This window comes from Callorhinus ursinus, unplaced genomic scaffold (genome assembly GCF_003265705.2).
Source record: "Callorhinus ursinus isolate GAN/ISIS: 27379988/994484 unplaced genomic scaffold, GSC_fseal_2.0 scaffold59, whole genome shotgun sequence".
Lineage (NCBI taxonomy): Eukaryota > Metazoa > Chordata > Mammalia > Carnivora > Otariidae > Callorhinus > Callorhinus ursinus.
This window is the reverse complement of record NW_027397121.1, coordinates 1,577,050-1,590,650: the sequence shown is the minus strand read 5'-3', so window position 1 is coordinate 1,590,650 and position 13,601 is coordinate 1,577,050. Positions and strand designations below refer to the sequence as shown.

The window sequence follows — 13,601 nt, the reverse complement described above, 5'->3', positions numbered from 1 at the left end:
TTTTCCAGGGGGAGGGTCCTCAGCTTTCACTAGAGGCACTTTATTTTTTCCCCTAGCCCTTGTTTTATTCATTTATTCATTCATACCCCCCTGTCCTGCTCTCATTCTTCTCCCTCACACAGGTAACCATTCTTATGGTTAAAGTATGTGATAATCTATCCTTATGTTTGGCTATTTTTGTTTGTTTTGTGTGCATCTCTTTATAATTTCCATGAATTGTGTTCTTAGTGCTGTCCGTGCTGGTGTGTGTACATTCATCCATTGCTCCTGACTTCATGGTTAGCTTCCCCAAGATTTTACCTCTCTGCTTCCTTGGTGATGGACACCCAGGCTTCCAGCTCTCCTCAGCCACAAACTGAGCTGCGGCAAACATCCTCTCATACTTCCCCTTCAGAGCCCACTCGAGAGCTTCCTGGGAGACAGACCCAGAAGCGGAACCACTGGGCCGCGGGGTCCACATGTACTTCTTCCAACTAAGGGGGGCAGCATGGCGCCCGAATGACTGCTCCCGGCTACACCCCTCCCACCATCGCAGGATTCCTAAAGTGATCTGAGACCCCCACTCACATGCCACCACAGCGAGAAAGCCAGTCAAGCTGGGCCCTCAGTGCTGCTTGCCTTTCCTTTTCTTTTTCCAGCTCTGCCTTCTTTCCTGTTCCCTGTGACATCTGTATGAAACCTCTGCCACCACGTCTGCTACCTCCCGACTCTTACTCCACTTCAACTTCCACGGACAAAATAGAGGCCATCTTACCTTCCTCCCTTCACTGCCAAGGGCATCGGAGGCAGTGTCTTGCCTCATTTTTCTCTCCAGGATCACCTCACCGGGATCTTTGATGCCCTCCCTCCCCAGACCTTCTCCCTGAGGCCTTGCTGCATCAGTTCTTCCCGTGGTCTGTCTGTCTGTCTGCCTCTCTCTCCAGGGGTTTGCTTCCATGGCCTGCAATGTTGGCTACTTCTCTCCCGTTCTGAAACAAACCTCCCTTCTCCTTAGGCCTCCGTTTTCCCTCCTTCGAATGTTTGTCATCTATCACAGACTTTTCGAATACATGTTCACACATGCTCCCTTTGCTCAGCTCCTTCTTATGTGCTCCCTCACTCCCAGCCCTCTGCCCCGTGGTCTGTAGTCGCCCGCTCGCTCGGTGTGCTTGGTCCAGTCTCCCCTGCTTCTTTCTTTCTAGTGTCAGACACCACTCACAACATGCTTCTTGGAGCCGCCTCCCCTCTTGGTTTTCAAGATAATATGTTCTCCTGGGTCTCCCCTGCTTCTCTCTCTGCTTTTTCTCAGCCTCCCTCACAGCCTCCTCTCTGCCCTCCCTGCCCTTCAGAGCTTTCCCCCTGGTTCTACCCTCTAGACCCTTGTGTCTCCACCTGTTTTCCTGAGCTCAGCCACTCCTTAAGCTTCCTTGAAGCGTTTATAAGCATATGACTCTCAAACCTGGATCTCATTTTAATTCAACGAATTGGTTTTGAAAATTTCCAAATGTTTGTTTGTGTGTGTGCTAAGATCCAGAGTCACGTGTGACTCAGTATAAGAGTTCACAGACTAGAACTCTCTCTTCTGAACTCTAGACTCATGCACCTGGCAGTCTTTCTGTTTGCCACAGTTTGCGGCTATGCATCTAAACCGCAGATGAGCTGAAACGAAGTTTTTTTCCTAAAGGGTTCAGAGACCAGGTTGACAATATGTCAGCAGACGCTGCTGCCCGCTCTGCTTCCGGCTGGAGAACACACCAGAGGCCTCTGGGTCACAAGCTGAGTGCACGTATACTCTCTTTGAGTGGGAAGCGTGGGCTGCAGCAGCTAGAGTTCTAAGATGACAATTTGATCTACAGACTTTTTTCCCTGGCCCCTGGAACAGTGTGATATGGATAGAGTCACAGGCAGACGGGAATTAGTGTAACAGGTGAGAACTGGGGACAAAGTTGGTGCTGTCAGTGACAGACCCCGCCCTGACACTGCGGACCCCAGCAGGGCTGGGATGAGGAGGTTCCCACGTAGGAAAGTCCCACCGGGCTGGACATAATTCATTGTGAAACTAAATACACATCGGGCCTTTCTTTTAGAAGTTAGGTCAAACAGATTAGGGACAACGGAGTAGCGAGTTTCCTTGAGACTGGCCCGGCTAAGCGTCGGGGAACCAGTGGCCCTGTGAACCAGCCTTACCTCTGCTTCAAAATCTGTTTGTTGTCTTCGATGGTGATGCTGTCAGCGTGGTCTCTCTTGAAGATTTCAAAAGCCTCTTGTCGTCCTAATGACATTTCTTCTCTCATCCCTGTTTGGAGACATGGGGAAATGGCCTCAGTCACAGCATCAGGATCCCATTAATTTCACTGTCACTTTAGGCAGACCACAAAGCCAGCCCTGGTTCCAAGAGGCTCACAGCCGAGAGGCTCCTGACCAGACAAGGTGGCCCCGGGCTCTTCCAGCTGGCCACCGACCCAGCGAGGAGGCCCTTCCAGCGACACCCTGCACCCTGCAGGGCTGGGGCTGCGCAGGCATGTGACTTGTGGGGGTTGGGGGTGGAGTTTGGAATGTCTAGTCGGAGCAAATGAGAACCAGAGCTCCAGGCCCCGGATTGCCGAGGACATCTGCAAATGCACTTTCTGCCATCATTCAGTGCTACAGTTCTCCCCGTTTTCCTGTTATGCCCCGTTTTGGTTTTCTGTTAAATTTCATGCTGGATTTCCAGGCATTTAGTTAAAAGAGGTACAATCCAGGCTGAAAGATACAGAACCTAGAAAATTCTACTCTTAGTCTCCATATAACGACTCATCCTTGTTTCCTGTGTCTAGGGAGGGGCCTCGGTGCTTACTCCGAGGTTAGGTTCTCCATCGAAAGATCCACGAGCAGGTTGTGATGGCAGCTCCTAGTTCACGTCTAAATCCAACATCCTGGGTCATTATCATCACTATGTGCCAAGCCCCACTGCTGGGCCCTGCTCGGGGGCCAAATTCTGGAACCCAGAGTCAGAACGGCCAGGGACAGCAGAGTGAGCAGGTGGTATTTCTGTACCGCAGCCCTCTTCCTCCCTGCCTCCCAGAGCGAGGCTCAATGCAAGTGTGTGCCTGGGACTCCCTAGGCAACAGCTGAATTCACAACTGGATTTTGGGTGAATCTACGGAGTTGTTTTTTTATGCCTCTTTTAAAAGCATTGGTTCCTTTTCCCCATGTTTTCATCCAATTAATTCTACTTATCTTTGAAGCCCTGGCTGAGTGTCACCAACCCTGAGAAGCGTTCCCTGAGGCCCAGGCAGCACGAATCCTCCCTCCGCAGTCAATGATCCTCTATCAATGCATCTGTAACACGCACAGCCCAGTAGACATTGTCACTTCACATGACAATCCTTTCTGGTGACAGGCATGTTTCTAGGAGGTAGAGATTACATTTTTGTGAATCCCTAGTGTCTTGTTCAATGTCTGGCATTTAGAAGGTGCTCAACAGATGTGTGTTAAATCAATCAGGTCAGGAACGAACCAGGAGTGACAATGAGCCTTGCTCTAACTGCCACACGAACATGATCCAGGGCGAGAGGGGTTCGCCTGTGAGGCCCCAGGTTCCGGAGATGTATTCATATGGGCCACATACCACATCTCCTCTTGCCTGGAAAAAACCCGCTGAGTCTCATCACCAGGCCTCGGGGTGAGGAACTGGACCAGCCCATCTGACACCAATTTAATGATTACCGTTGATAAAAATAGCACCATGAAAAATGTCTGAATGGTGAGGCACACAAGACGCCCCACCCTTTTCCAATCAGAAGCAAATGGGCATGTCTCGGTTTTGTCTCCACATCTGCCCTGCACACTCCAGAACCGGGTCGGCCTGGGAATGGGTTTGTGCGAGACTCAGAAAGATGAGTTCTGCTGCATGAGACACATTAACCGGGGGACACTTTTCATCCAGCAGAGCCCACCAGGAGCCAAGGGACTCACGCCATACCTTACCCCCCACCCCTGGTCTGTGCCCAATTCTGACAATGTGTGCTTTTCACTGCCAATGAAACAGCAACAGAGGGTAGAGGGAGTGAATCTCTCTGGAACAGAGTGGGGGATGAGGAGAGCTCCACGGAGACCACCTGGGAACCTGCCTGGGGGATCCCCCAAATTGCCTCCCACAGAGGAGGTGATGAGAAGGCAGGGGCAGGGATGGGGGGCTGGGAGAGGGCTGTTCGAAAAGTTGCAGTGAAGGAGTTGGGTTCACCGCCTTTTCTCTCCCAGGCTCTGCTTTCTTTTAGAGCCGACAGTCCGAATTGACAGCTGGGTAGAACAGCCGTGCTGAGGCTTCTCAGCGCCCGCGGCACTGTTACAGCAGTGGGTCCTGGAAGAACTTAGAATCTACTGAAAACCCCGCTGCATCTTCCCTGAGGTGCGGAGGGGCCTGGGTAGTGGGAACAGAAAGGACATGGGGTGCACAGAGGAGATAAGCCCAGGAAGATAGTTTGCTATCACTTTCCAGAGGATCTTGACATGTGGGGCCAGCACTGTATCACAAGTATATAGGAGTCACCAATTTTCCAAGACTTAAAATTCAGTGAAGTGCATGTTATGAGACAGAAAGTTACACTGGGAAGCACTTAATACTTTCGGTGCTTTAAGACACGCTTGGGGTCTTGCAGTGCTGTGGGCGTATCATTGGGAACACGGGGTCAGCTTTCCTCCAGGGACGATGGAGAAAGCATTCTGGAATTGGAGTTCTCTGATGGTGGGGAGCTCAGGTGAGTGGACATTAATATGTGAGGGTTATAATTCTGGCAGCTAGTGTCCCCCATGTCTGCTCAGGGAGGCCAAGGTGCGGTGGCTGATGATGCCCATCGTCTGAAGGCAGAGAGGCAAAATAGGGCCTAGAAGCCTACTGAAGAGTTGTCTTCACCTCTCAGGATTTAGAAAACAGCTTTCTCATACGGCAAGCTCTGGCCCCCATTAGAAGGAGTTAGAGCCGTTGAAGCACAAGAGAGACTGAAAGCTAATGAGATAATCATCTATTTATTTATTCTCTCCACCAATATTTATTTCTCTTAGGCACTGTAGTTGGCATGTGACCGAGCTATAAACTTGAACAAGAAGATTAAAGCTTTGATCCTTGCCCTTAAAGAATTGAAAGTCCAGTGAAGGAGAAAAAACGTGAACAGTAACAATGAAAGCTGCTATTTGCCGTAAGGCAGGCATGTGTCCAGTGCCGGGAAACAGGGAGGAGGAGGGTCAGCTCTGTCGGGGAGACTGGGAAGGATTCTGAGGGACGAGCAGCATTTGCTACGTGGAGCAGAAGTGGAAGAAGATCCCAGAAGGAAGGGACAGAGGAGGAGAGTGGATCAAAAGGGCAACTTGATTCATATGCGAGGTTCTGCCACTCAATAGGAATGGCCTTTGGGGAGAATAAAATGAATTTCTTATATACTTTACACTAATCACTGTATCAAGTGCTTCCTTACCTATTATGTCAGGTAAACTTCTCCATGATCCCTGGTCAAATAGCATTTTACAGAGGAAGAAACTGAGGCTCAGTTAAAGAAATGTTATAAAGGGGTAAAAATGGTCTGGCTTTTTAGAGGAAGTCAGTACTGCTCTTAGATCCATTTTGCTAGGAAAAGCATAATGACTCTCATCACTGTCTATCTTGTCCCAAACCTTGCATTTTCTTTACGGTACCACAGAAAAAAAGAATCACGAATTTTGTTTTACTATTTCTATTATTATTTCTAGAATGTGTGCACTCCATGGGGCAGGGATTTTTGTGAGTTTTGTTTGCTGCAGTAATTCTAGCACCTGGATGGTACCTGGCACATAGGAGGAACTCAAATTCTTTTGAATGAATAAATGAATGTCCTACATGCTTACTGTTCTTCCTTCTGGCATAGCATATTGTGACATGATGGGGTAAGTGCATTGATGGCTCTTCCTCCACCACTGCACTCCTCGGTGGGTGCATCCCCTGTATAGTGTGATTTTAGAAATTCACACACACACACACACACACACACACACACACACAAGAAATTCAACACCATCTTCTCCTACTACATATCACTATGCTTCATAGACCACCCTTAGAGATTCCAACTCCAAGAAGCTTTTATAAAAATGCAAATACTCTTGAAGGCATCACTGTCTTGGAGCCAGCAAAGACAAACTCCATGATCTGTTAACCATTAGCTAACAGATCCTGCAAAGACGAGACATAAGATGGTGTCTCAGGCTGGTGCCAAAATGGGGGAAAATCTGAGCTTAAAAGGGAAGGTGTGATGGCAAAGACAAATTGTGCCTTTTCTCCAACTTTGTTTAGTCTGTCAGACTCCACTGCTCAACAAAGCAGAGGACCTTAGGAGTTCCCACTTGCTGTGACTGTTTCTAGCTCGTGGTTGTTTCCTTTTAGTGAATTTCAATCATAGGTCACAGTGTCAAATCCCAGAAAACATGGATGACTCAGAGCAGCCTGCTAGCTTGCTGAGGCACAGGACTGTTTAAGACCCGGAGGAGAGCACATAAAATATTACAGGCCAGTATAAAATTTCAAACAAAACAAAGCAAAAACCAAAAGATGAACAAACAAAAAACCCTAAAGAAGAAGAGGAGTTTTTCAGTCTCAGCCCCCAAAATAGGACATTGCAATTCCAGGTTGTGAGCTAGATGGAAAACACTTCCAAATCCTAAAGTTACGGCCTCTTCTGGATTTTGATACTTATTATGAACGGCACTTAGGTAGAAATGGCAGACAACAAGGCACTTGCAAAATCAGCCTTGGAGTGAGGCTTCTGTAAATGTTAGGCATACAAAATTCTTTGGTGCTGGTCCCTCACCCGTTTCTATAATGTTCTCTTTTTTTTGGCCATCCTGAAATTTGGCTCCTTAAATTGCTGAAGAATACGCATTGGTACTTTTGGAAGCCCTCCCCGCCCCCAACACAGGGTCCCATGGAAACCAAGTGGAAAGGAAAAACATCAGAAGTGGAGAGTTTATGCTCTGCCTTTGGGCCTGCTGTCTGATTGCCTTTAGTCTGGAGCACAAGGGCCAGAGCTCATTTTCCTGGCTGCCCCAAACAACCTACTGCTGCTTAAGCTTTTGCTTAAAAATTGACAAAGGTAAAATGATGGAGAGTTGTGTTATTCATGCTGAAAAATGGATTTCCTGGTCAGAGCCAAAAATCTATTTTCCTTGGGAAAGGCATCTATTTATGTGGTGCCTCAGTTCCCTCTGACTGAAGAAGGAAGGGGAGAAAAGAAGAGCCACAGAGAATGAGGAAAAGTGAGCGATGGCGTGGGATTCTGACAGGAAGGGGGGCGTGGATCACACTGGTTGGGACCAAAAGCAAGAGAAGGCTCAGAGCTGGGTGGGAGACATTCAAGGCTGAGAGAGGGAGGAAGCTGGATGTGGGGGATGATCATACGGTTTGTGGCTTGGTAGCGGAAGTTTTCGAAACCAAAGGTGAGGGAGTGGCTTTGATATAGTGACACGATGAATCCCTACAATATGTAGGACATGGAAGTGCAAACAGTTATGAGAAGCAACAGGCCGGGATAGAGTGTGGCTTTGTACGATATCTGATACAAGGTTCTCTAGGCACTGGAATTTCTCAGTAAATGTTGACTTAGGTGAAATATATAAAAGTATCCTCCTATAAATAATTAGAAGAGAATTCCATCCTTTGGTGTGTAGAAAAGTTTGAATGGACCAGTGGGAGGGAGAGAAAAGGAGGAATTTAGATGAGAGGAAGGGATAAATCCATCAAGGCAGCATGAAACATAAAAGGTCAGGAGGGAAATGAAGGAAAGGTCGGTGGTCCAACACTCTTGGGAATGGTGCCTGGGACAAGGATGTCCTGAGGGCCATCAAAAGGAAATGATGGCTATAGCCAGAAACTCTGCAGTGAAGGACAAGTCAGCAGTTTCTAGCATGGAAAGCAAAGTGTCCACTGATGCTGGACTGAAAACATGCATGAGATGGGGAGGCGCTAAAAGATCTTATAAAGAGAAATGGTCCATCTCCCAGAAAGATTAGGAGGGACGTTTGAGACCCTTGACCTTCCTCCCCTCACTGCAGGGAGGATGCTGTCATTTAGGAAGGAGGAGGTTTCTGGAAGTTACATGAAAGACCTGCATGGCACAGATGTAGTCCCTGCATTCCCACGTTCCTTCCTCACACTCACGGAAGACATTGTCAGGCAGCCTACGTCACTCATCCCCTTTCACAGATTACCACCCAATCAAATGACAACTGCTGTTACTTTCATCATTCCTATGTTTCTGGGGGAAAATAACTGCCCAGTTCTACCACCTTAGGGGCTGACATGCAGGTGATTTTCCCCAGGGAGCAGCGTCATGCCCTCAAAGTGCCCGAATCACTGAGAGTGGCCTCCTGGGGGCAGATGCCAAGGAGCCCTCTGTCCATGTCTCCCCACCCCCAGAGTGATGGAGGCCACCATAAGAAGCGGTGCCATGTGCCATGGCTCTGTTTATTTTAAGGGCCAGCTCAGCTACAATTTGAGGGGTGGCTGGGTGGGTGCAGCAGGGTATGGAATCTGAAGACAAGGGGAAGACAAAACCACTTAGCCACGGCCAAAGTGACTGCAGATGTGAAGACCAAGAGTCGATTTTTTAGGGTGACCAAGGACACTTGCCCAACCTACTTCCTGCTTTTGAGTAACACTTCTGGTATGAGTTGGTGCCCTAGGCCTTGGGGTTAAAGGCTTATGTTCAAACCAGAAGATACCACCTGGGCTGAAGTCCTCAGATTAGGACTGGCCTTGGAGTTTCCTAAACTGCCACATGAAAGTCGTCAAATGAGAACCTTTAATTTGTAGATTCTTAGGGCTGGCTTGGACCAGGCTGAAGCATGGTAGGCTTGGCAGGGGCTTGAGGGAGTGGAGTAAAGGGAAAATCTGAAGTGGAAAGCCACGAAACCTTAGGAGACCCACCCAGTAGTGGCACCACATCTAAATAAATCAAATGGGTTCCTGACTCCTGGTGCCAGAGATCACACGTCCCACCAGCAAGGCTTGCAGGCCCAGCAGTGCAGACCATGTGGGCTGGGTGGAATTAGGGGGCAGTGTTCGAAGCTGGTTGTGTTTCTCTTTCATCTTGGTAACCATGTCTGATTCACCTTCCTGCTGCAGCTGCATACTGGATGTTAGCCTGAGGGGGTGCCGAAAGGCCCTGTGTGCCAACCAAGTGGACAGACTTAGAGCGCCTGGAAGAATGGCAGCTGCTTGAGGGCAGTGGCCCATTTCCAGCAGTCACATTAAGCCTTTAAACCATGGTCCTGAGGATCGTCTGCCGAAGACCTTCCTTTTCCTAACCCAGCCTGTCTGGCGTTTTCCTTTTGTGAGTGTTCTTATTCAGAATAAAGTCCCCATGTGGGTTGCTTAGAAAAACCCATGGACAGACACAGGCATGGGGCTTGGAGAACAGCCTGGGTCATGTTGGCATTTCTGCATTTTGGAGTTAACTCAGAAATCTGGAGGCCAGCAACATTTCCATTAAATAAGACAGCATGCTGTGGCTCCTGATGCCAGGCGAAACTGGATCTACAGACTCTTTTCCATTGATTTCAGTCCATAGATGTGGCAGCCTTGGTGTCCAATTCCAGGCCCAGTATTTGAACCAACCCTGGAAATCTGGGTGGAAGGACACATGGGCTCTAGCCCTTTGTGGGTTAAAGGGCAGTTGACTGAGAAGCCCCCTGAATAGAAAGGCAGCATTCCTCTTCAGCTTAAGAGGCTCCAAATGCTGCAGAATCTGAAAAACACAGGATTCCCTGAGTTTGAGATGTCCTGACCATTTCTAAAGGCCATAGTCAAAAGGGTTCTGTTGACTGGCGTCCACCCCAATGAGCTCAGTTCTCACGTCAGTCTGTGCTTTGTGGGCAGCAGCTAGAGCATTGTTCACATGCCCTATTGTCTGACAAATGAGGGCAGTTTTCTGTCTATGCCTGAATTAGGAATGAATTCCACTGTAGTCTCAAATTTATTTTGCTACATTCTTAAAAGAGAATTAAAAAAAAAGTACATTCTAGCCTAGTAGCCTCTTCCCTGAAATGCATGTAGATTTAAATAAAATTTTGTTTCTCTTGCTTAGAAGCAAGCAAAAGGTAAAATGGAGTTTGGGTATACCGGTATTCATTCCTTGGGGGCAAAAAAAGGAAGGGGAAATTATTTGTTGTGTGTCTTCTATGTGATAGACACTGTTTCATGCTTCACAAATATGAACTCAACTAATCTCACAAGTCTATTGGTGGTGATGGAGGGTAGCTAATGCTTACTGAGAACTTTGCATGTGCTAGAGGGATTTCATATGTTGACTCATTTAATTCTCACAGTGACCCTGTCAACTAGGTAGTATTGGGCCCACTTTATAGGTAAGGTAATTGAGTTTGAAAGAAGTTAAAAGTGACCCCAAGACAACAGTTAGTAAAATGGTAAAGCCATAACTTGATCCCAGGTTTGTCTTGCTCTGGAATCCTTCTTCTGCATACTGTGTTGCTGAGAGAAAATCATTTGTCAAGTAGAAATGATTTCACGAATACCAGCAAACCACTGAGGTCAGACCTATGAGGTCAGGAGGTCATGAGAAAAAGGCAGTGTTGGGAGGGTTGTGAGTTGGGATGTGCACTGAAAACCATGAATGCACATGGCAGCCTGTCAGAGCTGGAGATGATCATGAATGGGAAGCTGGGGCAGGCACCAGATGGCCAGGAAGAGCTGCTCCACCTGGAGTCCCAGGGCCTGGGTAAGGATCAGAGGGAAAAAGAGGGTTGTAGGGGAGGCTTGGCTTTCTACCATGAAGACTTTATTAGTTAACCAACTAGGTCAGGTCCAGATGAGTAATTATCTTTCCCTAATCTACATGGAGCTTCAGTTTTGAAGAGTCTCCACAGTCAAAGAGTTTATGCACTTCAAATAGTGGTGTTGGACCAAAGCAGGGGGATACTACAGAGAGAAGGGATAGGGTCCAGGTTCCAAGAGTGTGGACTTTGGCAGGGAATAATTTCCCATCCTCAAATGAGCAATAGCCATGAGAAAGAGGTGAAAAGGATCCAAGGGGCCATCATTTTCCCTTTGACCCCTCTGTATCCTGACTGTTTTTTCTCTGGAAAGAATTTCATTATTTAAATGTAACATTTGTTTATTCACTGAGATTGTGAGTCAACTGGTGAAGTAGACCATCTGTCAACAAGTACTGAGTATCTGCTCTTTCGACAACCTTCTTCTATGGTTAATGTTACAGATAAATAAAAGAAATATTGTCCTTGACCTTGTGATAGAAAGCACTGGGGGTATGGGAAATTCAAGCTTATATTAGAAAGTAGGCGAACACTCATAGACAATGCATTGGTGGTAGTATGGTGCAGGTGGTGTAGACAATTGTAAGAAAGTAAAAGAAGGGGAGTGGTCAGACTGCAGAGGGCTTTTCAAGAAACATGGGAAGGTCATAGGGGTGGGAAGGGGCCCACTGTGGTCAGGGACTGGCACAGAGATTGAATAAAAGGACCTTGGGGTTTCCTTTGACTGTGAGGGGAATTGGGGCCCAGTGACCTCTAGGTCCAGATACCAAACCCTTAACGAGTCCCCTGCATCCCCAGGACATTCCCAGGCAGAGGTGCACTGGGGTTTTCCACAGCCTTGTCAGGCTACTCTCTGTCCCTCAGATGATGGAAGAAAATCTGCTTTAGAGTGTAACTCTGGGCTACTCTTCTACTACTCTTGTGCAGTGGTTGGGGAAAGGCGATAGAATTTAAAGTAGGAAGACATGGGTTTGAGCACTGGTTTCACTCACTAGCTGTATGATCTAGGATCTGCCATTTAAATTGCTGGAAGCCTCAAGCCCCTCGTCTATCAAATGAAGCTAATAAAAACTGTCTTTTAAAGTTACTGTGAAGTGTTAATAAGAGATGGTGGCACTTTGTGCATCTCTACATTTTGGAACTGCTGAATACATTTGTAATAAACTATTTGCATGACTGTCTTATCTGCCCACCTTCTCCACCCCTCAGGCCATGAGTTCCAAAGGCATGTGACTTTGCCTTACACGAATCTGTAGCCCCAGCTCCAAGCTCAGTGCTTGGAAGATACTCCAAACAAGGTTTGTCAACTGAATGAATAAACAAGGATGAGATACCTCTAGTTAACTTGTTTTTCTTAAAAACATTATTTGTTAAACTGTACATGCATCTCTAGGCAGTTTTCTATGTATATATTTTGCAGTAATAAAACTGAATATGGCAGCTATGAATCATTTATTTGAAAGTCTGACAGAATGAATAAATAAATATGGAATATACTATAAAAAGTGAAAGTGTAAAAATGAGTTATTATTGTCATCATAAGTAATAATGAGTCATCTAAAAGCCTACCCACAGCAAGCTGTTCAGAGTGCAAGAACAACTTGAACACAGTAGGAGAATTCTGAAGGTAGTTGCTAGTTGTGAGTTAGCAATGGAGGAAGAGAGAGTGGTTTAAACTGTCAGGCAGGCTCCACTGCTTCTGTGTTCTCTGCTCCCTGACTCCCCCAGGAGGCTCATCCCACAGTAACAATCTCTTCTCATTGGGGAGATAAATGCAACAGGGCAGGGGCTACCTCATCAGTCCCGACCGGTGGACTCAATGCAGTCCAGGCTTTCCTTCTGGTGAGAATGGATCAAGCATCGACCATCTTATCAAAGGCCAACCCCTCCACCTGGGCTGTGGTTCCCAAACTCCCCTGGCCTTCTTCTCTTGTCCCTTCTCTCTAGCCTGAGCAACTTTCCCCCTCTTCTTTGGATTATGTCCATCACCACAAAACCATATTTAAAAATCCATGTTGAATTAGATATAGTTAGGTGTAGATATATCTGAATTTGTAGGTACAAAATGGAAGGTTAAAACTTTCAATGTTCACTGGCCTTGGTTTCATTAGTGAAATAGGAGACAAGTTCATCTATTTATATAGGGATTGCAGAGTAAGAGATTCAAGGACATTTAGATACCCAGAGGAAGGAAAAAAATACTGTTTAACAATATTCCCCCTCCCCTACCAATTAACCTTCTAGTTATCTTTCTATTTCTCTGGTCCTTTGTCATAAAAAAAAAAAAAAAGCCTCATCAGGTCAGTCGATATTCACCGTCTCTATTCCCCCACCTCCCATTCTCTCCTCAATCCAGTCCAATGGAGTTTCATTATTTCCACTCTATTGAAAGTATCCTTTTAGCATCTTTAGTGATCTAAGCATAGCTAAATACAGTGATCAGTTTTCTGTTCTCATTTTAGTTGACCTCTCAGCAGAAAGCAGTAAAGTCACCAACTATTTCATATGCTAGCACCCAGTCCCTAGGTCCCCTGCAGGTTGGGAAGGTGTACGTGACTGTGATATGTATTACCCCTGGCTGAAGCACTGAAGACTCACTGCGCCATTTTCCATGCTCTTTCTTCTCTCACTCTGGTGATCGGTGTCATCCCGGACAAGTGTCATCTATGTCAGTCTGGGTCCCTGGTGCTTGTGGAGCAGAACTTCCACCCTTCTGACCCACAGTGTTCATACAGTGTGAATGAGAAAGAAATGTTGTTGTGATAAGCTACACACAATTAGTGCTAATTTATCACCAGAGCATAACCTAGTAAATCCTGACCAAT

At 46.8% G+C, this 13,601-nt stretch overlaps 1 protein-coding gene across 1 annotated transcript in view; it reads right to left on the bottom strand.

Moving 5' to 3' along the window:
• Nucleotides 1-2,460, bottom strand: part of LOC112816089 (kinesin-like protein KIF6) — a 93,347-nt gene extending 90,887 nt beyond the window's left edge. Inside the window, exon 1 of the mRNA XM_025862452.2 lies at nucleotides 2,167-2,460. Coding sequence (XP_025718237.1) covers nucleotides 2,167-2,273 — 107 coding nt within the window. The 5' untranslated portion in view covers nucleotides 2,274-2,460. The remainder of the gene's footprint in view (nucleotides 1-2,166) is intronic.
• Between the last annotated feature and the right edge of the window lie 11,141 nt (nucleotides 2,461-13,601).